This window comes from Musca autumnalis, unplaced genomic scaffold (assembly GCF_047663935.1).
Source record: "Musca autumnalis isolate F117 unplaced genomic scaffold, ASM4766393v1 scaffold_4, whole genome shotgun sequence".
Taxonomy (NCBI): domain Eukaryota; kingdom Metazoa; phylum Arthropoda; class Insecta; order Diptera; family Muscidae; genus Musca; species Musca autumnalis.
Window position 1 is genome coordinate 98,516,293 of NW_027411977.1, and position 27,261 is coordinate 98,543,553.

Genomic DNA, 27,261 nt, shown 5'->3' on the forward strand with positions numbered 1-27,261 from the left:
TCCGATTTCACTATCAACCGTGAAAAAATACATCGATCTAAACATATTTCAATAAAATCCATCAAGAACCGTGGATGTAGCATCACACAGTATTTTTTGGATAAATCGGATACAGCTCCCATGCCACTAAATTTTTCAAACCGCTGTTTTCGCACAAACGCGAGTGATGATTCACTTTCTTCATTGAAATGGAAACGATCCACATAAAACGCGAATTAGTAAGCGATATTTTGAAAAAAAATTTTTGCAAATTTTTCAATTTTTGCAGTAGCCATTTCCGCCGTTTTAGTAGATGGATTTTTACGATCTGTGATTCATATGATCCGGATCGTCGAAAAACTAAAATATCGCGGGGTACCAGCACACTCGAAACGATATTGTAAATACTGTACCCAAAAAATAGGTTTTTTAGAAAAAATATCGCACTAAATTTTGGCCTTTGGCAGTAGATTACTCTGCTGCTGTGTGGGGTACATACTTAATATACATATCAGATTATGCGAAATCGCGAGTTCTTTAATCCTATAATTGGTTTTTCGAAATATCCGAATGCGCGTCCCAGTTACATAAAAAATACAAAAAACACCTGAAATCCGGCTTCAAAATGCCAGCATCCATAAAAGGTGGATGCAGTGGAAATTTTGGAAAGTGATACATTAGAAGTGTAATCTTCATTTTGTATTCTCCAACTTTTACTTTGGACAGATGTCCGTCATTTGAATGGTTTAATCAGAAATCGAATAGCAATGTAAAAAACCTGTTTAGATTCAACGTGTTTTTACCTATGGTTTTTCCTTTACGCGGTCGTAACTACCACGTAAATTAAATTTTTTTGCTAAATGTTTGAGCTTTGTACAAAAACATCTAAATTAATCCAGCAATAGTCATAGTTACTGGCAAACTACAATAGTTCGCGTATTATAATAGTGCAAACCTTGGCTTCATTACAATTTAAAATTTATGAAAAACGGATCGGATTTTGATAGGGCTCCAATATGCATATTTGGCCAATTTTTTGTATTTTATCCGATTTTAACAAATTTTTGTAGGACTCGTTTTTTAGCTACAACAATGAACTAGTAAAGACTGTTTTCGACCTGGTGAAGAAATCTTTAAGGCAGATTATCGGCGAGGATTAATGCATTACCTAGTGATATTCTTGATCCAGAGATAGAATATGTGACATATGCGGCACCCATGGGAACATTAGAAGAAAACGAGTCTGGACCAAAAAACAGTTGAAGCATAGAGAAACCTCAAACTTTCAAAGTGCAGAGCCTGGAAGTTGGGAATAACAATACCCAAATTGTTGTCGAAGAAATTTTTAAGGCAGATTATAGGCAAAAGAAAGAGTGAAAATAGAACCACATTCTATAACTGCCGAAAAATTAGATACATCGCCCGAGAATGCAGGTCAGAATGAAAATGAACCAGTTCAGTAGCGCGATTCTCTAACACATTTTTGGAGTTACCGACAAAAATCGGTAACATTAAAATGCAAAATTATGAATGAAAAGTTCAAATAACAGTTGACAACACTGTTGCTATTGGTAGAACTTTACGACTATTTTTTATTGGTCGCTAACTTACCGAAAAATATCGTTAATTACTGAAATTATAAGCATTTTCATTTTACCGACATTTGAAATGATATAACTCGAAATGAGTTAGAGAATCGCACTACAGTAGTGTGATTCTCTAACACATTTTTGGAGTAACCGATAAAAATCGGTAAAATTTCGGCAATTAACGCAACAGCAACAGTGTTGTCAACATTTATTTGAACATTTCATTCATAATTTTGCGTTTTATTTTACCGATTTTTGTCGCTAACTCAAAAAATGAGTTAGGGAATCGCACTGCAGCTTCGCCGTCTTCCGAAAGCAATTAAGTGATTGCTGAACAAGAGTCTGAAGAGTGAGATACTACATGGACCAATGAATGCCGACCCAGCAAAACACACAACACAAACGTTCCACATCAGCGACGCCACTGTCATCAAACAGCAATAGTGATGTTATCCAACATCCATACCACGATCTTCAAAAATAAATTGGGCTAGTCCAGCTGGCACGAAATAGTTACCTTCGACGATGGTAACTATCATCGCCAAGGAAAACCATAACTTAACAGTTAAATGCTTCATCAATGTTGTAAGGAGTACCCTGGAATTGTACACTTGTGCATAATAGTCCATAATTAAACCAGATTTGGTAAAAGGGAAAGTACAGGCGCTAATTGGAGTCAAAATGCGGACGGCCACAGGCGAGACTACACCGGTGTATGGAAAGGTCTATCAAAGGCTAAGCGTGGGTGACAAATATAAAAGTTTCGAGTTCGTATTGGCCGATATGGTGGACGAAGTAATAATAGGTGGGCACTTAATGATTGCTTTTGTCATCAGTCTGGATTAAACACCGCGTGATGACTTGATCCAATGTCGAAATAGCGATAAATGTGGGCTACAACGAGAAAAACGCCGGCACTGCTCTTGCACAGATTTTAACGAGATCGCTGCCTATAATTGGTCGGTAGGAATATTTTTTATACAAATCCTTTATCTGGCCTTCTACATCTTCCACTCGCTTTTCAATAACTAGACATTTTTGAGCTTCTCGTTAATTTTTCAGGAAATTTCCTCTAATTTATCGTAGAGTTTTTCCTCTATGTCTCCTCCACTTCCATTTTGGACTTTTCACACTTTCTTTTAATTTATCGTGAAATTTGACACATCATTTTTCCTCCATGTTCTTAGCGATTTCCTACTCTTCTCTAGAATGTACATCCAATAGTCTCGAACTGTAATTCGAAGACAATCAATTATGTAGATCCATCGAACACAGGAGCTTTGATTTAATTTAAAGGTTTATCAGAAACTCTCACAGGAACGACATAATTTTTCCTCCAATGTTCAGAAACTTCACGTCGTGGGCCAGACCTTTCTCATCAACGGACTGAAATTTCTTATCCAAATCCTTTATCTGGCCTTCTACATCTTCCACTCGCTTTTCAATAATTTGTGCAACATTCTCGAGCTTCTCAAGCGATTTTATTCTCTATAATTAACTTCACATCACACGTCGTGGGCCAGACCTTTCTCATCAACGGACTGAAATTTCTTATCCAAATCCTTTATCTGGCCTTCTACATCTTCCACTCGCTTTTCAATAACTTGTGTAACATTCTCGAGCTTCTCAAGCGACTTTATTCTCTATAATTAACTTCCAATTTAGCACCTCCTACAGACTTTTGGAGTTTTCTTCTAGTTTCCCAAAGTTCTTTTCCGATTACCAAGGGTTCTCCTCCAATTTTTTAGAGTAGAGAAAAATTTGTGAATGCTTCTGTAACTGGACTTAAGCTGTGCTAGTTTTGAATGAGTTTTGAATAAGTTTGGCTTAGGAAATATTCCGGTAAAAAATTGTCGGTATAGGTTTTGGCTATATTCCTCATAGAACGATAGCATCAGATTTTCTGTATTTTTATACCCTCCACCATAGTATGGAGGGTATATTAGGTTTGTTTTTTCGTTTGTAACACATCAAAATATTCGTCGAAGACCCTATATATTTTTGATCAGCATAAAATTCTAAGTCGATATAAACATGTCCGTCCGTATGTATATCTGTTGGAATAAATATACAACTCGCAATATTTAAGATAGAGCATTAAATTTTGAATAGAAGTTTTTAATACTCCAAGGATGTTGAGAATGCAAATGGGTACCATGCCGGTGCATCCCGATTACGGTATTTTGAAGGTTTTTGCCTCAATATCCAACCGAAATGGCTAAAATTTGTTGGTATAAGTCCACATCTTTATATAGCCCCCATGGCAAGGTACCTCCCGATTTTCGGCATTTTGAAGATTGTGGCCGAATGTCCCACCGAAATGGGTGAAATTTGGTATTTAGTCTTCGTTGAAGGTATAAAACTTGCCACCTGAAATTTGACGCTATATGTCCACGTCTTCAAGTCAGCCATTTATTCAACCGGAATATCCGTAATTTGGTATTAAGTCTTCGCTAAAGGTACAAAACATGATAATATATGTATATAATTGTTCCACAAACATCCCATAAGGGACAATGGAGCCTTCTCTCATATCAATGAGTGCACCCCGATTCATATCGTCGGTGTCATGCTTAAGTGTTCCATACATGTTCCCTGATTCGAGAAAAACTCAAGTTAATTTTTAAGGTAATACAGGATAAAAATGGTGCAATAATCCAATACTTTAAGAGCTCAGTTCTACTTAACTAAACTCATAGAATATATCAGTGGTTTATTTTAGTCAGATATCTGTGATAGTCTAGAAGTTATGGCCAATTTTTATAATTGCAAAAAGTTGCTGAATTGTTCCATGGAATCTTTTTTCATGTTTTTGGCAGTTTGTGTCACATGGAACACGTTTTGTCACATTTCAACCAAAACACTTTTTATCAATCGTGTTCCACCTCCCTTATATGAAGTGCTACTGTGGAGTTGAAAAATCAGGACATTAAATGAAACATTTATTTTTCTCATTTAAATACAATAAGGAGCATTATTATAGGTTTCTTAACGTTTATTTGAGGGATTGCCTCCACCTATCACTATTTTTTGTGGTAAAAATTTTGATCGGACAAAACGGATTAATATTTTGCATTTCTAAGGTAACATAAAACATTTAAACGCGTTTTTCTTATAATACCATTTTTTGATCAGTGTCCACACTAGCTTCAAGTCGAATGAACGTTTTTGCGTATATTTTTGTGGACTAACATCAAAATGTTGTCTTTAAACTAGGGATTTTTTGTTTAAACGATTGATAAACTTTCGTTTTCATGTAACAATACAATACTCGTATTCAAAAATATTTCGATTTATAAACTATTATTCTTCAGTTTTTAAACCAAGTCCTTTAAAACAATTTGTTCCATACGCCACATTATTCGTAACTTGGCAAAAATGGGCAATTTTTTGTTCCAAACGCCATCATTTTTGGTGCGGAACAATTCGTTTTTGACTCCTTTTGTTCCATACGCCAAACGACATGGATATGGAACTAAAAAGTTCAAAGTTGTTTTGTTCCATACGCCAGGCTTTATGGATATGGAACAAAATGAAAAAAAATTTTGGGTCACAAAGCGGATATGGAACATACTGGCATCTGAATATCTCAGAAACAATAACAGATAGAGAAAAACCGACCAAAAAATCGGAAAGAGCATGGTTCAAAACCTTGTAAGGTACCTTTATCTCAAAATGTCAAAAATGGCGTATGGAACATTTAAGCATGACACCGACGATATTAGCTCAATGATATGGGACCTACAGTTTATCGTCGAGTCCGAAAGGCGTGTCTAAGACACCACTTTTGTAGAGAAGTTTTACATGGCTGAAATACTAAGGAAATGTCGCCAACATTACTGAGGGGTATTTTGCCACCGTTGAAAAGTGTTTTGATATTGCCTGGCCGGGGAATCGAACCCACGACCTTATGTGTGCAAGGCGGGTGTGCATACCATTGCACCACGGTGGCACCCAAAACATGATTACAGAAACAAAACATCCATGGCAAAAAATTAGACAGTATGGGTCCACGTTTTGGTATAGCCCCCATATAAAGGTACCACCTAATTTAAGATTTTTTGAAGTCTTTTTTGTCACATGTGTCTACCGAATTGTTTGTTAATTGGAGTTTTGTGTTCCCAGAAGATAGAAAACTTACTCGCAAAAAACCTATCTATATAGATCCATATTTAAGTCTAGCCGGTATTAGCCAATTTCATGAATTTCTAGGGTTTCGAACCGAGATTGCTGTAATTTATTATTGTGTGTTGCTAGAGGATACAAAAGCTCATTTCGGAAAATTCTAAATATTGGTCCATATTTTGGAAAGAACAACGATGATAGCCCATATGAGCTCTTTCCAAGGGAGTATTATCAATTAAGATATTCTGCTTCTACAAAGAATAAGCGGAAGAGCTTAATACTTTCGTAAACGAAAGGAAACTAATTGTTCCTATTTACTTCAATAAAGTTCGTGGTGGTGGGTATAAAAAATTCGGCATGGCCGAAATTATCGCCTTTTGTACGACTTCCAATACGGTCGAAAGGACATACAGGGTCTCAAATTCTACAGAGTAGATTTTGAACCGAAATTATTGTTGCACAAAGACGAACCACAATATTAACCGTTGCAAACTACCACAAACACAACAAGTATTCTGACGATACTTACGGTTTGCTGTCTGTAAACAAAAGAAAAACACTTTGCACTGAATTACAATTCAATTAAATTGACACTGTCGTTCAATAAGCATAATTTTATTTCAATAAATTTCTAAAAATCACAATTCAATTAATCTGACGATCCGCACTTTTCAACCTAAAGAGGAATAGTAGTATTTTATTGGCGGTGTTGGGACCTCATAGGGATGTGAAATCATCGATTATATTTCCTTATCGAGATTGATGAGGTCCAAGTCGATATCATCATCGATAGCGTTGGGGCGATCTTCAACACCGTTCTTACTTGTTAAAGTTTAGCCACATCATCCAATAGAAATCTGGTTGGCACAGTTCTTCGAATATTTCTATAGGGCATAGCTGTGATGTAATTGTTGTAAATATATATGAAAATACCATGATATCGATAGTGCGATTGTAATTATTTTGATCCAGTTAGACTTAAGTAATCTGGCATAAAAAGCCAGGATGGGCCATAACATTAGTATCAACCTAAAATAAATGTTTATCCATGAAAAGCTTATGCACATGCATAGTGGTGCTGGGTATTACACAGTCGGCCCGTCCCTAATATAAATAAATAGCATTTGCTTACTTGTTTTGTTTTTATTTGCTTTTGTGTGAATATAATTTATGAACAGTTCTAATATATTAAACAATGAATTTGACATTTATATTCGGGTTGGTGCTATCATCATCCATCGAATCACTCAATAATCCATACATAATTATGGGAATTTTTAACAGGTGTGTGTTGTTTATATATGCATGAAATTTGCTGCTGTTGTTGTTGTTCTTCTTCTAAACACCCAATGTTATTTATCCATCTATAAGCACCCCGACTTAATGTTTTTGTCGATGAAACTGGCAACACATGTCACACATGGAAAAGCTAATTATTTATTTACATGATTTGATACCATTTACATATCAATACATAATTTGGTTGTGGCTTATGGGTTGGTCGGAAATTTGTCGTGTTTCCATGTACATAAATACAGATACTGATGTTAATGCTAATACAAATTCCGTGAATTTCTACCATAAATTAATTTTGAAAAATGTTCCCCCTTTTATTTCCATTTCAGCGAATATCGGAACGTGCCCTTGATGGTTTAAACAATTTGAAAACCTTAAATTTGCGTAATAATCTATTGAAAAAAATCGACAATGGCTTACTGCGTGGCACAACGGCTCTGTTGTCATTGAATGTACAAAGCAACAAATTGGAGACACTGACTTTCTACACATTCCAGCCAATAATGGACAATTTGGTCAACAGTAGTAGTGAACTTTTGCTAAGTGGTAAGTTTGTTTATTATATTTTTGAATTAATTTTAATAAAATATAAAGTATTTGTTGCTTTTACAAAATTTCTCTAGCTTATAGCTTTCAAGTTTTGCATTCGATTTGTTTACGTCAATTAGTTTACCTGTTTATATATTCAATTTGTAATTAGGTCAATTTCCACACCCAATATACACAGAATATTTTTGTTATTTCCACAAGAGGCTTTTAGAGGGATTATTATATCGACAGTAGATAGGATAATGATATTCAAGTTTTGTTTGCAGTTCGTGCGAGAGGACAGTGAGAAAACTCAAAAATTAATTAAGTGATTTTATATTATTTCATATATAATAATTACGAAAAATTTATTTCAACAAACATTTATGTGATATGTAGATTATAAAATAATTGTTTTTATTAATTCAATGTGCACAGAATATTTTAGTTATTTTCACAAAAGTCTTTTAGGGGAATTATAGTATTGATAGTAGACAGGATAATGATAACAAAAATAGTTCTGAGTCCAAGAGACAGAGAGAGGGGATAGTTGGAAAAATCAAAAAGTTATTAAGCGATTTTCAACATAATTACTACGAGTATGTTATTGTGATTAAAATGTAAAAAAAAACAAGTAAGAACTCCGTTAAGTTTGGCTGGGCCGAACTTTTTATACCCTCCACCACGAACAGTATTGAAGTGAATGGGAACAATTAGTATCCCTTGCGTTATGAAAGTAAACTCTTCCTCTTATTCATTGCAGGAACACAATACCTTAACTGATAGTTAGTCATAGCCATATGCGGCGGCATCGCTGTTCTTTTCAAAACATGGGCCAATATTTACAATTTTCCGAATGGAGCATTTGTAACCTTTGTTCTCTGTTCGAAAATTTTACAAAAACAAGTAAAAAAGTATCAGTCGGCATTGCCGACAGAGATATACCAGAAGTTGGAGACCGGTATAGCCTATCCTCGAACCTCGAACAATGGCCAAATTTTGGCCATTCGGTTGATCAGTTCGAGAGTAATCGTGCCCCTCATCTACTACATATTGTGCCATAGGGGTTTTTACACCTTTTGGACTGTTTTCTCAGGAAGTATGGACTTTTGCCCCTAAAAAAAACTTTTACCGTCGTAATTGAGGCAGCGAATGGAAGTTGCTTCAACAACAAGTAAAAAAGTATCAGTCAGCTTTGCCGACAGAGACATACCCTCAGCCTGTGTATATTGAAAATTTTGGATGTATGAACCGACAAAAATGTTGATTAGAAGTGTATCGACATTGACCATTATGGGAGTGGATCTCCAGCCACTACATATGGTGCCATAGGGGGTTTTTACACCATTCGGGCTGTTTGCTCAAGAAATATGGACTTGCCACTGAAAAAATTTTACCGTCGTAATTGAGGCAGCGAATGCAAGTTGCTTCAACAAAAATCAAAGTGATTCGATTACAGGTCTTAAAGTGAACTTAGCCGAAATTTTGTGTGGGAGGTACATCTATACCTATAGATATATTAAGATGTGTAAAGTATGGACCAATTCGGCCACTCCCTTCAAGAGTTACCGTACGAACAATTCCGAACATTTTTGAACTTTTGTGGGGGAGGTACCTGAAGGAGTGGACCGATATGGCTTATCTTCGAACTTAAACTATGTTTGGACAAAATATTACTAAGGCCCAATTTTAGACCAAATCGGCAGATCCGTTCGAGAATTCTCTTGCGCTCCAACCACCTCAAACGGTGTCATAGGTTTTTTTTTGCAACACTCAGGCTATTTTTCAGGAAGTGTGGACTTGTTCCTGATGAGACTTGTACCGTCGTATGGAGACAGTGGATATAAGTTGCTAAAACCAAAATCAAGGCGATTCGAGAGCAGGTCCTAAACTGAACTTATCCCAAATTTTGTGTGGGATGTACCCGAAGGAGTGGACCGATTGAGTCCATATTGGAACCTCATTTAAGTCTGGTAGATATTTAACAATTTGCAAAGTATGGAACAACTCCGAACATTTTAGAACTTTTGTGGGGGAGGTACCGGAAGGAGGAGACTGATATAACCCATCTTCGAACTTAAACTAAGTTTGGACAAAATATTACGAAAGCCAAATTTTGGATCGAATCGGTTGATCCGTTCGAGAGTTATCGTGCGCTCCAGACAGACAGACAGACGGACGGACATTGCTCAATCGACTCCATTGTCTGAAACACATTTCATCCAAACATACTTGGGGTTTAAAACCATTATTTCGATGAGGCACGTTTTGCCCGTATGAATGTTTATATACCCTCGTTAGCATAAATGCTGAGGGTATAAAAACCCAGAGTATGTAGTAGTATGTTGATTTTTGGTACCCAAGTATAGAGAAGTGAGTGTACTTTTCTTCGGGTCATTTTAGCGGAGTATGCACGTCAATCAATTATACCATCCACCATAATATGGAGGGTATAATTAAATTTGTCATTCCGTTTGTAACACATCGAAATATTCATCGGAGACCCTTTAAAGTATATATTCTTGATCAGGGTAAAATTCTATGTCGATATAACCCCGTTCATCTGTCCGTCCGTCTGTTGAAATCAAGATAGAGCTTGCAATTTTTAAGATAGAGCTTTGTAATTTGGTATAGAAGTTTCTATTACTCCTAGGATGTTTGTTATTTCAAATTGGCTATATCGGTCCACGTTTTGACATAGCCCCCATAGAACGGTACCATCCGATTTTCGGTATTTTGAAGATTTCAGCTTCATTATTACACCGAAATGTCTGAAATTTGGTACCTACCCTTCGTTAGGGGTAGAATTTTGTTGGTATGGGCCCACTCCTTCATATAGGCCCCAAAGAACGGTACCTCCCGATTTTCGGTATTTTGAAGGTCGTGGCCTAAATATTCCTCCGAAATTGCTCAAATTTGGTATTTAGTCCACATTTGAGATATAGAACTTTCCATTTGAATGTTGTGGCCACAACAACCCACCGAAATGGCTGAGATTTGGTATTTATTCTATGTTGGAGGTAGAAGCCTTTCTGACTGAAATTCGTCGGTATAGGACCACGTTTCGATATAGCCCCCGATTTTCGTAATTTTGAAAGATGTGACGTCAATATTCCTCCGATATGACTGAAATTTGTTATTTAATCTTTCATGGGGTTATAAAGTGTACCTCTTGATTTACGGTTTTTTTTAGGTTTTAACCTCATTATCTTACTGAAATATCGGAAATTTGGTATTTAGTCTTCTTTGAGTCTAAAATCTTTACGCCAGAAATTTGTTGGTATAGATCGACGTTTTGATATAGCCCCCATAGAACGGTACCGCCCAATTATCGGTATTTTGATGGTTTTAGCCTCATTATCGCAGGGAAATGGCTGAAATTTGGTATTTAGTCTTCTTTGAGTCTAAAAACTTTCCGCCAGAAATTTGTAGGACTAGATCGTCGTTTTAGTATAACCCCCATGGAAGGGTAGCTCACGAATTTCGGTATTTTGAAGGTTAATCACATTGTTTTACCGAACTTAGGTATTTAGTCCTCTTTATAAACGAAAGTAAACTTATTGTTCCATTTTACTTTAATACAACTCGTGGTGGAGGGTATAGCAAGTTCGGCCCGGCGGAAATTAAAGCCGTTCTTACTAGTTTTTTCCGCTGCATTCCGATGTTTCTGCTGAACTTTCCGACCGTGTGACCATATATATTTTCCCAGCCAAGTTTAGCAGAACAATCTTAATTTCATGGTCATGGGCATATACTCTCTCTAAGCGCTCGTAGAATATATACTTGGTCAGTTCATCACTCTCTTTGGTAGGGGCATGGGCGCTTATGACTTTGATGTTAAAGAACATTGCTTTTATACGGATTGTGGCAATTATCTCATCAATCGGAGTGAAGTCTCGTATACAGATTTTAAGCTTCCGATTTACCGTAAATCCAACGCCTACCTCATGTTGCGTTTCATGGCGGCTATAATATAGTTCGTAATCGTTGGTGATTTTACATCTGTCCGATTCCAACGCAGCTGTATTAGCTTTGTACATACAAGGTACATCCGTCCGTGTGCAAACTGCACCTCCTTTTAAAGAGTCCGGACATTCCATGTGCAGATTCATCAAATTTTTGTTGGGAGAGAACATGATAATTGAGAAACCGATGATCAGAGTAAATATAACTATTTTTGTTTACTGGCTATTGTTTCATAATTAAAATAATTATAAACTCCTTCTTCTCCGCTTCTCTTACTATCTATTTCGAAACAGCATTTGGAAATCCTAATGCTTACAAAACATTATAGCCATTAAGGAAATATTAGATGGTATTTGCTGAAAATGTTCATTTCCGTTTACCGTTTATTCATGCCAAACAGAAAAGAAAATATGCATTAAAATCTGTAGTTCTAGGTGTAGCAGTCATCTCCTGACTTTCCACAATTATTTTACTCACCTTTTACTAAGTTCCATGAATTTGTGTGTTTTAACACACCCTACATTTCTATAGTTGTTATGCCATTCTCGGGAAAAAGTATTTTAGCTCTGCGCCATGTTTATTGTTTGTTATAATTACACGCAATTGTAATTGTCGGTCGGTAACATATATGTATGTACGTACAGTACAGCCCTAATGTGGCGCTCTCAGGCCAGACTTTTTTAACCTCAACAAGTATTTTTGTTTCTTCGCGTTATTTTCTGTTTCATACAAACGTAAGAGAATATAATAGTCTGTTTTTAGGGGAGACTTTAGAAAAACGAAAACACAAAAAAAGAGTTGGACCAACAATTACACTCTGTAGAATGCCACACAGAAATCGGGACAAAAGCACAATTATTTAAGTGTAAATGCTGAGGTAAATGGTCATTATAATGGAAAAAACACATTAAATATAGATAATCACCGGTGTAATTAGTCTCTAAAGTGTACTATTATCTATCATTGTACAAACACAGATGTAACAGTAGATATACATACATATGTACGAACACATTGTGCAGCTCTGACGTTTTTTTAGAATATATGACGAACAATGGAAAATATTTAGAAGTTCTTGTACCAGATTTTTTATAGTAAAATGACACACAATGTGTTTCTAATCGTAACACAGTGGTCGTAATGATATATATATTTGACTGTTTGCTATTCATAGCAACATACATAGAGATATACCCGCAGTTTGTGGCTGTCTAAAGACCAATAACAGTAGTGTTGGACCTAACTGAGCCAAGAACAGCTCTCTAGCTTTAAAAATAAATAGCATTGTCGTAGGCGAGAAAGAATTTTGGAAGTTTTCAACGTAAACAGTCTCAACACAATTTGACCTGCTTTTAAGGCAAAAATTAATAGCGGTGCAAAAATAAGCCAAAAACAAAGAATTACACAGTAGAATTCGGATATAGCGAAAATCGGTTATAAGAAACTACATTTATAACGAACAAAATTTTGTGTTCCCAAAAATTTTTCTTAATATTTGTACACACATTCAACTTCTTAAAATGACCACGATTATAACGAACAAAAATTGTCACACCGCGGGTAGAATTTCTTACAATTTGTTAGGATTTACAGGCCAGTTTTAAGGCACGAGTGGATATCGACGAATATAAGCACGGTTTGAAATATTTTAATATATACTATTTAAAAGTAAGCTTTAATAAGAATATTTTAGACGAACACGGTTTTAACGAACGGCGGATATAACGAACAAATTTTGTTCTTCCTACCTCTATTCTATTCTTCCTTTTTTTTTTGATTCCGTCCCAAAGGTTATAATGAACTAAAATTTTGATCCGCCAAAAAATGTATATAAACATTGATATGTTTAAAATGTTGATTCGCGAAGAGATGTTTATAAATATTATTTTTTTTAAGGACCAAATAAACCGCGCAATAATAACTATTTAGAACGTATTACAGATATAATTAACAAAAATGTTGACCACTAAACACATACTCCGTACATTTTCACAACATATGGTGAATATATCTTTAAAGAAAAAGTATTTTTAGTTCAAATCACATGCTTTTGTGTGTTTAATATTTTCTTCGCCAAATCAAAAATTAAAGCAAAAAAATATTTTTTCTGCAAGGAGGACACTTTCAAAAAAGTGGTAAAACGCAAAAAAAACACATCTTGTTATATTATGTAGTTGATTCAGAACCCTCTTCTGAAAATAATCCCGGTGTCAGAATTTCAGACATAGTTGGACAATTTTGTAAAAGTCTATAATAAAAAACTATAATTTTGTTATCTTAGGTTGTTTTCTATATGACGATTTTTTTTCGCTGTTTGTTACAGTTTTCGCGGATTCTGAAACGGCAATGTTCATAGATGAGAAAAATCCAAAAACAAGAAAAAATCCCTGGAGGGATTTTTAAATAGAGAACATTTTGTAGCTGTGAAAATTCTCCAGAGGATTGACCGTTACGATTTGTTCCTAGGGTTTACCATTTTGTGATATAGAAGTTCAGTTCACATTGCTAGGTTTTTTTATTTGGTTTTCACGATTTGCTTGAAAACGGTAAGTCTTATCGAAATGGAAAACCTTATAGCTATGAAAATTCTCTATAAGATTGGTTTTCGTAAATTTTTCCTAGGTTGTACCATTTTTTAGTTATATAAGTTTAATTTGGAAAATTGCAGTCATGACCTAGTTTTATAAGGAGAAGATACAGTCGGTAAATTGTTTAAATTTGAACTTCTATATATCAAAAATGGTAATAACTACGAAATCACCATAAAGGACAATCTTGTAGAGAATTTTCACTAATTTCATTTCGATAGGGCTTGCAGTTTCCAAGCAAAATCGTGAAAACCTAAAAAAAGTACTAAACTTAACCGCGATATATTTTAAAATCGTTCCGGCGATTTTTTTTTTTTTTTTGCTTTTTCTCATCTATGAACATTGTAGTTTCAGAAACCGCAAAAACTTTCCAGGTGTAAGCACCTTTCATTTAAATTTAGTTAAGGCGCACCGTGGCACGGGTTGGTTTGTTTATAGTGGCTTGATTGAGACACCTTCAAAACATGGTTTTTGAAAACTTTTACAGCATTTTCTGGCGACGAAAATCATTTGACACGCCTTTTTTTCGCGATGTGCTGGTATCAAATGAAATCATCCCCAGTCAGCGCTGTACGGCGCATAACCCATCAATTCCACGTTTTGTCCGGTCAAATTTGAATCGATGTGTAAGAGCTCCCATTGTCATGATGAAGAACGATTCATCTTCTCTTGTTCGTTTTTCGAATTCCTCAGGCGAACAAATTGTAGTGTAACATTCAGAATTATCCGTCCTACCTTTCTCATGTCGTATAGTCACCACACGGTCAGTTTTGCCGCAAAACAGGGCATCATTTTATTCGATGGTCTTCATCGGTCTTCTTCCATGAACAGCTTTCATTGGATTTGGCTCGCTTTCGAAGATCCGAACGGTCGATTCCTGTTTTGTTTCGGGCTCCTAAGCATTGATCCAAAATTCGTCGTCTGTGACGATCTAATAAATGTTGTTTGAGGCACCGCTATTGTTTTTATTCACAACTTCTTTGCACCATTTTTCGAGCGATTGACCAATTTTACTGGATCCAGCGATAAAAATCCATTTTTGCGAACAGGTGTTCATGCAATATCAAAAGTAAGTTGGTGGAATAAATGTCCTAGGGTGCCTCTATCTCACGGATCTTGCATTATCTGTTCACGAACGGTTTTATTTTTTTCTGGCACAACGTCCGATTTTGTGCGACCCTCACGACCTTCGTTTTGTGGTGAGTGTCATATCGATGCACTCTTGCCGTGATTACCAACGTCGAAAGTTGTGAAAATTTATCGGAAGAAATTTTTCACAAGTAAATTTCATTTATTTTATTTTTGCCTTATTATGGCGAAGGTCATTTATAGTGAATTTTTATTTAATTAATTAATTCTCTTTCGAGTTGAGTAAGTAATTGCTCTTCTATATCAGAAGATTTTTTATCATCAATTATTGTCTACTAGAGTTTTGACAAGTTGATGGTGGCTCAGAACGCTAAGACGCCGGCAACCTTGACACTCAGTTGTCGGAGACCCAGATTCAAATCCCAGCCTGGCTCATGCTGAAATTATTTTATTTTTGCCTTATTAATGCGAAGGTCATTTATAGTGAATTTTTATTTAATTAATTAATTCTCTTTCGAGTTGAGCTTTCATGACCTAAGAGATACATTGAAAAATTAGGAGTCTACCGAAGTCCGACGCATCCAACCATTGCACTACGTTTCACTGGTGGTTAAGCCGATCTTCAGGCGTATTAGGATGTTGTTTTTGTGGCATTTATTTTTTTTTTTTTCAAAGTGAGTTTTTCAAGTCACTGTAAACAACCCTACATATGGTCGTGTGTGAAACTGTCCTGAGTATGCTTAGGCTAGAAACTGTCAAACTTTCAAAAAAAAGTCAAATGACGCCTGGCGACACTGCGTGTTGCCTAGGCCAGAAAGTTTTCTAGTTCCCTAGTTTTCTTTGGAAAGAACATTTGTCCACTCCCACTTCTTTAAATATTGTATCTTCAAAACTATTGAACCGATTTTCCTGCAAATTTCAAATAGCTTAATATTTACAATAATAATGAATGTATTTTTTTGAAAATTAATTTGCAATGGTTGTTGTGTCTCTAACTTAAGGTACTTATGTATTTGAGACTTTACCACTTTCTTATGTATGTATGCCCTAGGTATGTCTTGAAAACTGATGACAACGATCTCTCTTTTCAATTTATTATTTTGGATGTCGTTTCAGTGTTAAGGTATAATATATGCTCTCCGTTAATAGATAGTAGGTTCCTCAAGATTTTAACCCATGGCTTTTAATGACCCTCCTGCGCTAATAGATGGATATATACCCAGATAATTGGTTAGGATTGATCGTTTCCATCTCCTAAGCTTTTCCTAAGCTCTATACAAAATGAAGTCGATATGATTAACAACCCGTTCCAGCCGTTCGTAAGAATGACACCAAAGAATTGAAATTTGAGTAACAAAAGATCTGGCAAACTATCGATATTCCCAACATTAGATATTTTCGATATTTCATTTAAAAAATCATCATTATCACCATAAATTTGGATATAAAATGGCGGAAATGTCTGCACTTTTGTCGACATTTTGCACAAATACTTCACACAAATATAAAGGATGAAAAACAACTGATTTTATTATATAAAAATACAATTTACTTGTCCGAAAAATTGTGCAACAAAAAATTGTGATAGACAAAACTATCTATCGATATTGATTTTTTTTAAAAAATAATCGAGAGTTCGTCAGTGCCGTCGATTTTGTGCCAGCTGTAGTACACAAGCTTCGGTTTTCCCATTAAGCCAATTCCTGAGCATGATTCTCAACATTATTTAGAGAAATATCGCTGCAGAACCTTAAGGTAAGCGTTGAGTCAAACCTCAAGCCTTCTGGCCCTCGTTGGTTCAGAAGTGGCCCAGATGACCTAATCAGCATATAAGTACTGTAAGCTTTCACAAGGTTGATTAGGCATGTCACTGACGAAAATATTGCAGAGCATAGGACACAAAAGGGGGTTCCGTGGAACCCCTGCACTATCACATCTTTGCTTGAAAGCGATTCTTCGACGACTTGCCACTAACCTGTAATTTTATATATCATACAAAACTATTTTATCTTCAACAAGATGCCATCGTTCCAGAAGGAACATAGAGATTTGGCAATTTGTAGCGCCACTACGATAATATCTCATATCAAATATCGAAGAGCCAGAGAGATTAAACAGAGTTTGCAGCAATATGGTATTTAAAATCTATGTTCCCATCAAATAAGCGTGCTAAAAATATATATTTGGCTGATGCTCAATATGAAGGAATCCTATATATTGGTACATATATTTAAATGTGTAGTGTAGAATTTTTTAAAAATTCCCATCTTAAATAAAATCATTTTATGTCACAGTATTCAATAAACTTGTTGCCTATCCCGCTTCATCACCGTAACATAGAATGCATATTCAATTTAAATAAACATAAAAATGTCCTGACCCATTCCATTTCTATGCTTAACGTACTTTAGGGTCATAAAACTCTTAGCTTTTCATTCTGCGTTAGTTGTTTGTTTCTATTTTTAATATGCATGTACATATGTATTATACCTCCTCCCGCCCACATTACCAAGATACATACCTCATAAATTCTTGTTTTCATTGTTTATATAGACAATAACCATAAAATGGACATAATTGCAAAAGCTAATATTTTACCAGTAGGGCAAACAACCATACCACATAAATGCACATACATATGCTTGTCTATATGTGTTTTCAACATAAAATGATTGATGTTGTTGAACTTTGTCGTATGTTATCGCAGATAAGACACTCACAATGACCATTTTTCTCTACATCTATAAATTTCTGATGAATGTTGTCGTATTGAACGACAAGTGAAAATATGTCAAACACGCCTGTCTTTTGTCAGCTATATTGTATTTTTTGTCCGTTTTTGGTCACCGCACTATTTTATTGATAAATTGAAATTGTGTCAAATATATCTACAAATGCATCGAGTCGAACATGATGGTACATAGATTCATTCCATGTGATGCTTTTGTTTGATCTGAGGCGGAGTTTGTGAAATCAACACAAATACATACCACAAAAGTCATGTTGAAAATTGGTTTTTGGTATGTATCAAAGAAAGAAATAGAAAAAGACGACCAAATTCTGGGTTTACCTACATGGTCGGGTGCTTCTAACAAATTCAAATGTATACTGGAACGTAAGTTTTACTTTGATCTGAAATCTCAAAAGAGAAATTAAACGAAACTTCATTTAAAACGGAAACTGTTGAACTACTAGTTGCAGATCTAATTGCCGGTTTTTTATTAAGGATATAAAAATAAATTGTAAACGATATTTTACAGAATGTTTAGATCCTGCGAACATTTGAAAAGAGTTAGTGCTTCGAAAATGCAATTGGGATTAATACGGGATAAGAACTCACGTATTAGTATGTATTTTAATAAGTATACCCGAGAAACAAATAAAAACGGCGTTAAGTTCGTCCCGGCCATTTTAGTTTCCTTTCGTTTAAGAAAGTACTAAGTTCCTCCGCTTTATCGTTTCCATTTAAACAAGTTCTAATACCAATGAGACATCCATACTAGTATTTTCTACCTATTCAGAATCCGAAATGTATATCATGTTACACTAGTTCCCGAAGCGGATCGATCTTTCTATTTCCTTTTCCCAAAATGAATATGTTCCTTTAAATAGTTCCAAATTGTTCCGAGAACGAATCTTTCCCTTTTTTCGTTCTTTCCATTCTAAATAGTTCCAAAATCGAAATAGTTGAACGAATCATTCTCTTTCGTCGCTCTTTTTGTTTCATTCGTTCCAAATAGTTGCGAGACCGAAATGTTTTAATGGTTTGGTGGATGAATTGACATATAAATAAATTGCAGCGAATAAACAGCAACCAAGAATGATCGACGTAATCGTTAAATTAAATGAACTACAGTATAGTCTCGATAATCCGGACACTTGTTAATCCGGACAACGCGGTAGAATTTTTTACATTGTAGACTCTGTAAACCGGACATCACATATTTTTCTTACCTCGATAATCCGGACACCAATATATTTTTCCTATCTTGAGCATTAGATTCTTATTTATTTCATTGAAGTTTTCATTCTTAGAATTAGTAATTGGTGTATACATAAGACAAATTATGTTGTTCAAATTTTGACTTTTTAGATAGCCAGTGTTAACACAGTTATTCCCATCGTTCAAACATTGATGACTGGCTACGATAAGCAGCAGTATTTTAACGTTATTGTTGGGTAGCCTAGTTCCGCGAAAATTTGTTGTTGCCTGTTCCTTTCCTGTAAAGGAATTAGTTCTTTAGCCCTCAAATCAGGGAGAAAGTCCCTTGGGGCATGTAATGTATTCCAACGATATTTTACCTAGAAATGATTAAATCATTTAAATCGTTGGGGATAATAGCTTAGTTTTTACTGCGATTTATAGCTAAACGGGGAAACGAATAGACTTTATATATGAAAACTTGTCCATCATTCTCTGCTGGAATGTTTTGTACCCCCAACGAACACTAAGAGATAAATTTCAGACATTTTGAATTCGGAGATACCATTCTATTGGGTGCTATATCAAACCGTAGACCCATACCGACAATTCCCCGCTGGAGTGTTGCATATCCCCATCAAAGACAATATACCGAATTTTATCCATGCCTCTAGGATAATACCGTTTATCCTTGAAAATACAGAAAATCTACGGTACCGTTCTATGGTGCAATATCAAAACAACAAATTTCTAGTTTTTTTTCAAATATTTATTATAATTAAAAATTACAATAAAATTATATAAAAAATAGCACTAGCATCTAAGGCTATCGGCTAGTTTTTCTAATGTAAAGTCGTGTAGCCCCAAAGAAGACAAAATACCAATTTTTTGCCATTTCGGTATAACAATTTGGATGTAGTGCGATTCTCTAACTCATTTTTTGAGTTACCGACAAATGTCGGTAAAATTAAAGTTCTACCGATAGCAACAGTGTTGTTAACTTTTATTTGAATTTTTCATTCATAATTTTGCGTTTTAATGTTGCCGATTTTTGTCGATAACTTAAAAAATGTGTTAGAGAATCGCACTACAGGTATTCATGCAATATCAAATGCTAGTTGGCGGAATAAATGCCCAAAGATACCTTTATCTCACTATATATATAAAATGGCGATCTCGCATTATTCGTTTACGCATGGCTTAACTTTTTTCTGGCAGAACTACCATTTTTGACCTTCGTTTTTTAGCGGCACGATTGATCGATATGCGAAGATCAAATCGACGTACCCTTGATCGGACGAAAATGTTCACAAGTAAATTCTATTTTTTGGTTTGATTTTTTTTTATTTTTTCAAGACACTGTAAACAACACGCAATGTCGCAAAGGCAAAGATGTTTTTGTGCAGCCCTCGTTATAACCTACGCTATGTTCCATAGTACATAAGTGTATACCTTAAGTTTGTAACTGATCGAAGACTATTTACACAAACCCAATAATCATAAGATTATGATGTTGGTTGGTATCAAGACACATTTATATAAGGTAGATGCTGAAGTACAAGAACTAACAAATTTACAAAAACAACATTGTTGTTATTAAAAATTATATAAAAAATAGTAGGGTTGTTCTAAAAATTTTCTGCGCAAAAACCTAAATACATTTTGAATATCTTCTAAAATAGAACAAATTTGAATCAAAATGTAAATATAAAGCATTCATAACAGTTGAAGGTAATTTTTATTACACGATTGGGATGAAAAAAAGTATTTTATTGTAGCAAATTTCGAAATTCCAAATTTCATGAGTAGACCCTATTACATTTTGAAAACCAAATTTACAAAAAAAAGTAAAAATACAGCTGATTGTCACTTATACTTATATAAATGAGCCTTGGTTGGTACCTTGTATCTTTCGTAATTTCCGTAGCCCAACAAGAAGGTCACCCAAAAGGCAAATTCAAAAAAATTCAACTCTGCATCTTCATTTGTTGTCAAAAGTTCTTCTTGCGAATAAAAATTATGTATTTCCTCTTGATTTTGTTATTAATAAGTGTGTCTGCGTACTCGATAATTTGTAATAATTATTACAAAAGTTTCAAAATTTGACAGTTATATAAAGGAAAAGTTGCAGAAAAAATTGTTCATTTAGTAAGTAAAAAATGTTTATTTATTTTTGATTATTTTATATCACACAAAAATAAACATCCCAAAACACACATATAATTGTAGAAAAATTCTTTATTCGCGATATTTCAAAAAAATAACATTTAGTTAAAATAACCAAAATTTGTTTTGATAATTTTTTATGTGTAACTACATATGATTTTTCGGTCAATATCAAACTACGACAATATATTTTGATAGGAAATGGAGGTATCAGTTTGTCTTTTTGGATGACCTTCTATTTGGACCATGCGTAAATACCTCCTTTATTTAATTTGCCATTAAAGAATAAAAGTTTGATTTAACTCCATTTAAGATTTCTCAGACGTTAACATTTTCTGTTCGGCAGTATATAAATACATATAAAGAATTCCTAAAATGCATTGAAGAAAATATGTAATTTTTTCATTGGAAATCATAGAAAATATTTGACATGCTTGCGTTTTAAGTGATTTTGCGGTTCAGTAACATTCATACTTATTGAAATACCAGAGTAAAAGATAAAACAAGAAGCATTTGAGTTCTCGGAATGTATCATGTATGTACAGTACAAAGGGAATGGATTTTTTCTAAACAAACGAACATTGCCTTTACATGCTGCTAACATGTCTGTATCTTAGCCTTTAAGGGGTTACCCCCACTAGCCACTGTAGCAAGAACATGGCAATGTCGATTATCATATCTTTATGGAGGCTTATTACCTACATCAACATCTTGTCATTAGAGGGCTGAATTTAAACAAGTAAAAAGTCGTTAAGTTCGGCCGGGCCGAACTTTTTATACCCTCCACCATAAAATAGTCTTAATTTAAATGGAAAATTTAGGGTCCTTTTACAATTTTAGGTGAAACAACTTTTCGACAATGGATATAATCCTACTGTCTCCCACTATTGCTTAAATTACACAGTGAACACAAATGTTGGGGCAGAGATAATTCCTTTTGGAGATGAAAGCCCTTGGTGTGTGTATATTAAAAACCCCGAAGGACAGATGCGCCGGGAGTCGAACTTCCGTGTTATGGCGTGATGAAGTTTTTGCAAGAGACCCTGTAAGCCATCATGAATTAGCATTATATCTTTGTTTGTTGTTTTTGTAGAGCACTTAGGCAACAGTGAACAAAGATATAAAGCTAATTCCTGATGGCCCTCAGGGCCTCAGATTTCTCAGACGTTAACATTTTCTGTTCGGCAGTATATAAATACATATAAAGAATTCCTAAAATGCATTGAAGAAAATATGTAATTTTTTCATTGGAAATCATAGAAAATATTTGACATGCTTGCGTTTTAAGTGATTTTGCGGTTCAGTAACATTCATACTTATTGAAATACCAGAGTAAAAGATAAAACAAGAAGCATTTGAGTTCTCGGAATGTATCATGTATGTACAGTACAAAGGGAATGGATTTTTTCTAAACAAACGAACATTGCCTTTACATGCTGCTAACATGTCTGTATCTTAGCCTTTAAGGGGTTACCCCCACTAGCCACTGTAGCAAGAACATGGCAATGTCGATTATCATATCTTTATGGAGGCTTATTACCTACATCAACATCTTGTCATTAGAGGGCTGAATTTAAACAAGTAAAAAGTCGTTAAGTTCGGCCGGGCCGAACTTTTTATACCCTCCACCATAAAATAGTCTTAATTTAAATGGAAAATTTAGGGTCCTTTTACAATTTTAGGTGAAACAACTTTTCGACAATGGATATAATCCTACTGTCTCCCACTATTGCTTAAATTACACAGTGAACACAAATGTTGGGGCAGAGATAATTCCTTTTGGAGATGAAAGCCCTTGGTGTGTGTATATTAAAAACCCCGAAGGACAGATGCGCCGGGAGTCGAACTTCCGTGTTATGGCGTGATGAAGTTTTTGCAAGAGACCCTGTAAGCCATCATGAATTAGCATTATATCTTTGTTTGTTGTTTTTGTAGAGCACTTAGGCAACAGTGAACAAAGATATAAAGCTAATTCCTGATGGCCCTCAGGGTCTCTAACAAAAATTTCATCACGCCATAACGCGGAAGTTCGACTCACGGCGGATCTGTCCTTTGGGGTACATAATAAAGGAATTTTCCGTGCCCCAGACTTTCACCTCCATTTTGTTGCACAGTGTTATCTAATCCAATCTAAAAAATGTGTACAGCTAGGTGAAAGGTACCACCTATGGGGCTATATCAAAGAGTCAACCTATCTTTAAATTTTTTGGCGGAAAAGTTTTATAGCTGCAGGGAACTTCAAGAGTCAAATTGAGGGTAGTTTCATCAAAACAATGTAGACCCTCAAAAATGGACCCATGTTGACGAATTTTAGTGAAGAAATTTCGTGACCACTGAAAATTCCCGAAAATCGGGAGGTACAGTTATACGGGGGGATATACCAAACGATTATTTTTTAATAGACAAAATTGTAGCTAAAATTCTTAAAATACCGATCATTACAGCTAGTTCGGTAAAAAATTGCAGCTAAAATTCTCAAAATACCGAAAATCGGGAGATACCGTTATATGGGGGCTATACCAAAACATGGACCTATGTTGACGATGTTTCGTTGGAGATGTTTTATGACCACTGAGAACTTCAAATGTCAAATTACAGCTATTTCGGCTAAAAACTGTAGCTAAAATTCTCAAAATACCGAAAATTGGGAGGTACCGTTATATGGGGGCTATACCAAAACATGGACCTATGTTGACGATGTTTGGTGGGGATGTTTCATGACCACTGAGAACCTCAAATGTCAAATTGCAGATAGTTCGGTTACAAATTGTGGCTAAAATTCTCAAAATACCGAAAATCGGGAGGTACCGTTATATGGGGGCTATACCAAAACATGGACCTATGTTGACGATGTTTAGTGGAGATGTTTCATGACCACTGAGAACCTCAAATGTCAAATTGCAGATAGTTCGGTTAAAAATTGTGGCTAAAATTCTCAAAATACCGAAAATCGGGAGGTACCGTTATATGGGGACTATACCAAAACATAGACCTATGCCCATATCCTTTGGGATACAAGTTTGTTGATCACTAGGAACCCTAAGTGCCAAATTATAGTTAATTCGGTCTGCAAATGTGGCGAAGAACGTCAAAATACCTCAAATCCGGAGGTACCGTTATATGGGGGCTATACCAAAGAGTGGACCGACATAGCCCATCTTCGAACTTGACCTGCCTATAGAAAAAAGATCCTCGCGTGCAAAATTTCAGCACTCTATCTCAATTATTGCGGACGCTAGAGTGATTACAACAGACGGACAGACGGACAGACAGACGGACAGACGGACATGGCTAGATCGTCTTAGAATTTTATCCTGATCAAGAATATATATACTTTATGGGGTCGCAAATGATTAGTTCGGTGTGTTACAAACAGAATGACAAACTTAATATACCCTCCATACTATGGTGGAGGGTATAAAAATTAAGTTTTACCAAAAAAGTGCACAATTTCTTGTTAAAAATTGCAATTTTTACTTTTTTAAAAATTATTGTTTAAAAAATAATTTTAAAATTCTTTGTTTTACAGACAAGATTTTAATGTACTTAATGAGCCCACAAAAGTATATGATTATCACTCCAGCCGTTTTCGAGACAGATTGAGCACGGCAAAGCGCTTTTTTAGAAACAGCGTTTGTTACAAAAAAGAAAATACCACAAGTAGATAAAAATGTGATGAAAATGAACAAAATATATGTTACAAATACTGGAGAAAAAACTTGAAACAGTCTTTATGACTGGGGATAACCCCTTAAAGTAAAGTTTCAAACTGTTTTCTTTGAATTCTTCAACATTCATATGATACTCGTATATATTTGTTAGTCTGTAGCTTCTGAAACAATTCATAGCACACATAAGTACTTGAAGTCGCTTTTTTAAATAGTTTACTTGCCAAACTCATCCATGTGCACTAATATGCCTTTGAGGACAAACAAAAAGCTTAATATGCTTCTGATACTCAAAACTGAAGCACACTGATGATTATTAAATGGTAAAAGAAGAGTCACCCAGTTTTACTACAGCCCCATGAATTTACCTCATAGCGTAGATGTGCGAAAATTGAGAGGAAAAATTACCAACAAATGGAAAGCTTAAGAACGATTTTAATACTTTTGGATAAAAGCGGTGAGTTAGTAAAACATAAATGGAAATAATATTAAGTTTGACAAGTACCTACAATATGTATGTGGGCGCTAAGTAGAACTCTACCTGCTTTTACAAAAGCGGAAACAAATAAATTTCTAAGTACTGCATATATATCTTGTCAAGTTTTAAAACACAGGACGTTCCATTACAGTTTTAAAACACAGGACGTTCCTATGGTGCTCAGTGAACATTTACACAGGACATTTCTCTCATAAGCCAAACTAAGAAAAGATGTAAATTTTCAAGAATTTTTCTCTCAAACACACCAAACACTGCCTTATCTGCTGGCGCAAGAACCATACATTAGCGCAGGTAATACGAGGGCTACAACATAAGCAACACTACATGTTACCCCTTGACATTTCTATTGAAAAATTTGAAATTTCCAAGGATAATTTAGTAAGAAACCAAGGTTAATTTAGTAAGAATACCAAGAAAGCAAAATCCATCCATGATCTTCTTTTGTGTTAAAAGTTTTTGTAGCGAGGAATGCACAAAAATGAATAAAGCTGCGAAATATTGTTGGCACAATTCAAATATAGGAGTTGTAGAATTATAATTCTGGTTGAACTGAAATATTTCTCATTTTTTTAACAAAAATGTATTTTGACAATGATGGCAACATCATCTGGAATTACAGGGCCACCTTCTTATTGCATCATGGCATAAACGTGGTCTGTACCCGGTTGGACGTACGACCATGTGTTGTATTGTAACTGTGACTTGAAAAAATCAATTTGCCAAAAAAATGGAATTTACTTGTGAACATTTTGGTTCGATAATTTTTCACAACTTTCGACGTGGATTATCAAGGCAAGAGTGCATCGATGAAATTAAATCTTTGTATGGCGATGAAACAACATACTAGCATTGTGAAAAACTGGGTTAATGAACTCAGTCGTGCCCGATGCACTCTCTCAGAGACTAAGGTAGAGAAAGCCATCCAAAACGGCCGCTGTGCCAGAAAATCTTAAAACCGTGTGTGAACTGATAATCCAAGATCTCCATGTTATATACCGAGAGAGGAAGGCGTTCTTAGGTATTTCTTCCACCACACTGCACTATTTTATAAGTACACGCAGAAAAATATATGACAGAAATTTGTGTGGATCCAAACAAATATATCTTTGGGCAATGGTTGCAAACATATATATGTTTGGATTAAAACATATCATGTTTGTGTCCAAAAGAATATATATTTGCAACATTTCACAAAATATCTCAATTTTATTTGTTTGGGAACCAACATATTTTTTAATGTTACAACGCATTTTTATGTTACAACATATTTTTATGCGTCCAGAGTGGAATTTGGTCAGAGAGCGTAACAACGGGGTTCTCGCTTTTTTATAATAACGAGTTGTGTGTATGGTGCAATAGAACAGAAGCGATGACGGGGGGATGAAAAGGTTTGTTTTTGCTTTGGTGGTGTGTATGTGGTATGCGGCAAAACGCTTTTGTTTCTTTATGTGTTGTTGTTGCAATTTACATCTTTGCTATTCTTTCTTCTGAAAGTTGTCACTGTTGTTCAAGCCCAAACATTTGTAAATTTTATTTGTTTGGTACCAACATATTTTTTTATGTTAGAACATATTTTTCATAGGTTGAGAGAGCTGCGTGTGTGGTGCAATAGAAGACGCAGAAGCCATGACGGGAGTGTGAAAACAATTTGTTTTTGCTTTATGTGTTGTTGTTGTTGCGATTTATTCTTCCACATGCGTTCTTTTTCTGAAACTCACAGTTAACCTAGCAAGCGAAGAGGAGAAGAAAAAATCGTATGAATTATTATTGATCTTATTGTGAGAAGGGCAGAGAACACTTTCTTCATTTTGTTCAAGACAATCGTTAAGTGAAGACGGTAAACTTA

General features: G+C 35.1%; 1 protein-coding gene across 2 annotated transcripts in view; it reads left to right on the top strand.

Annotated features, from left to right (window-relative positions):
• Con (leucine rich repeat protein connectin) overlaps positions 1-27,261 on the top strand; it is a 297,063-nt gene that overhangs the window by 145,763 nt on the left and 124,039 nt on the right. For both annotated transcript variants that reach the window (XM_073980786.1, XM_073980785.1), the window contains one exon: positions 7,319-7,535. In XM_073980786.1, the coding sequence (XP_073836887.1) occupies positions 7,319-7,535 (217 nt within the window). The remainder of the gene's footprint in view (positions 1-7,318; positions 7,536-27,261) is intronic.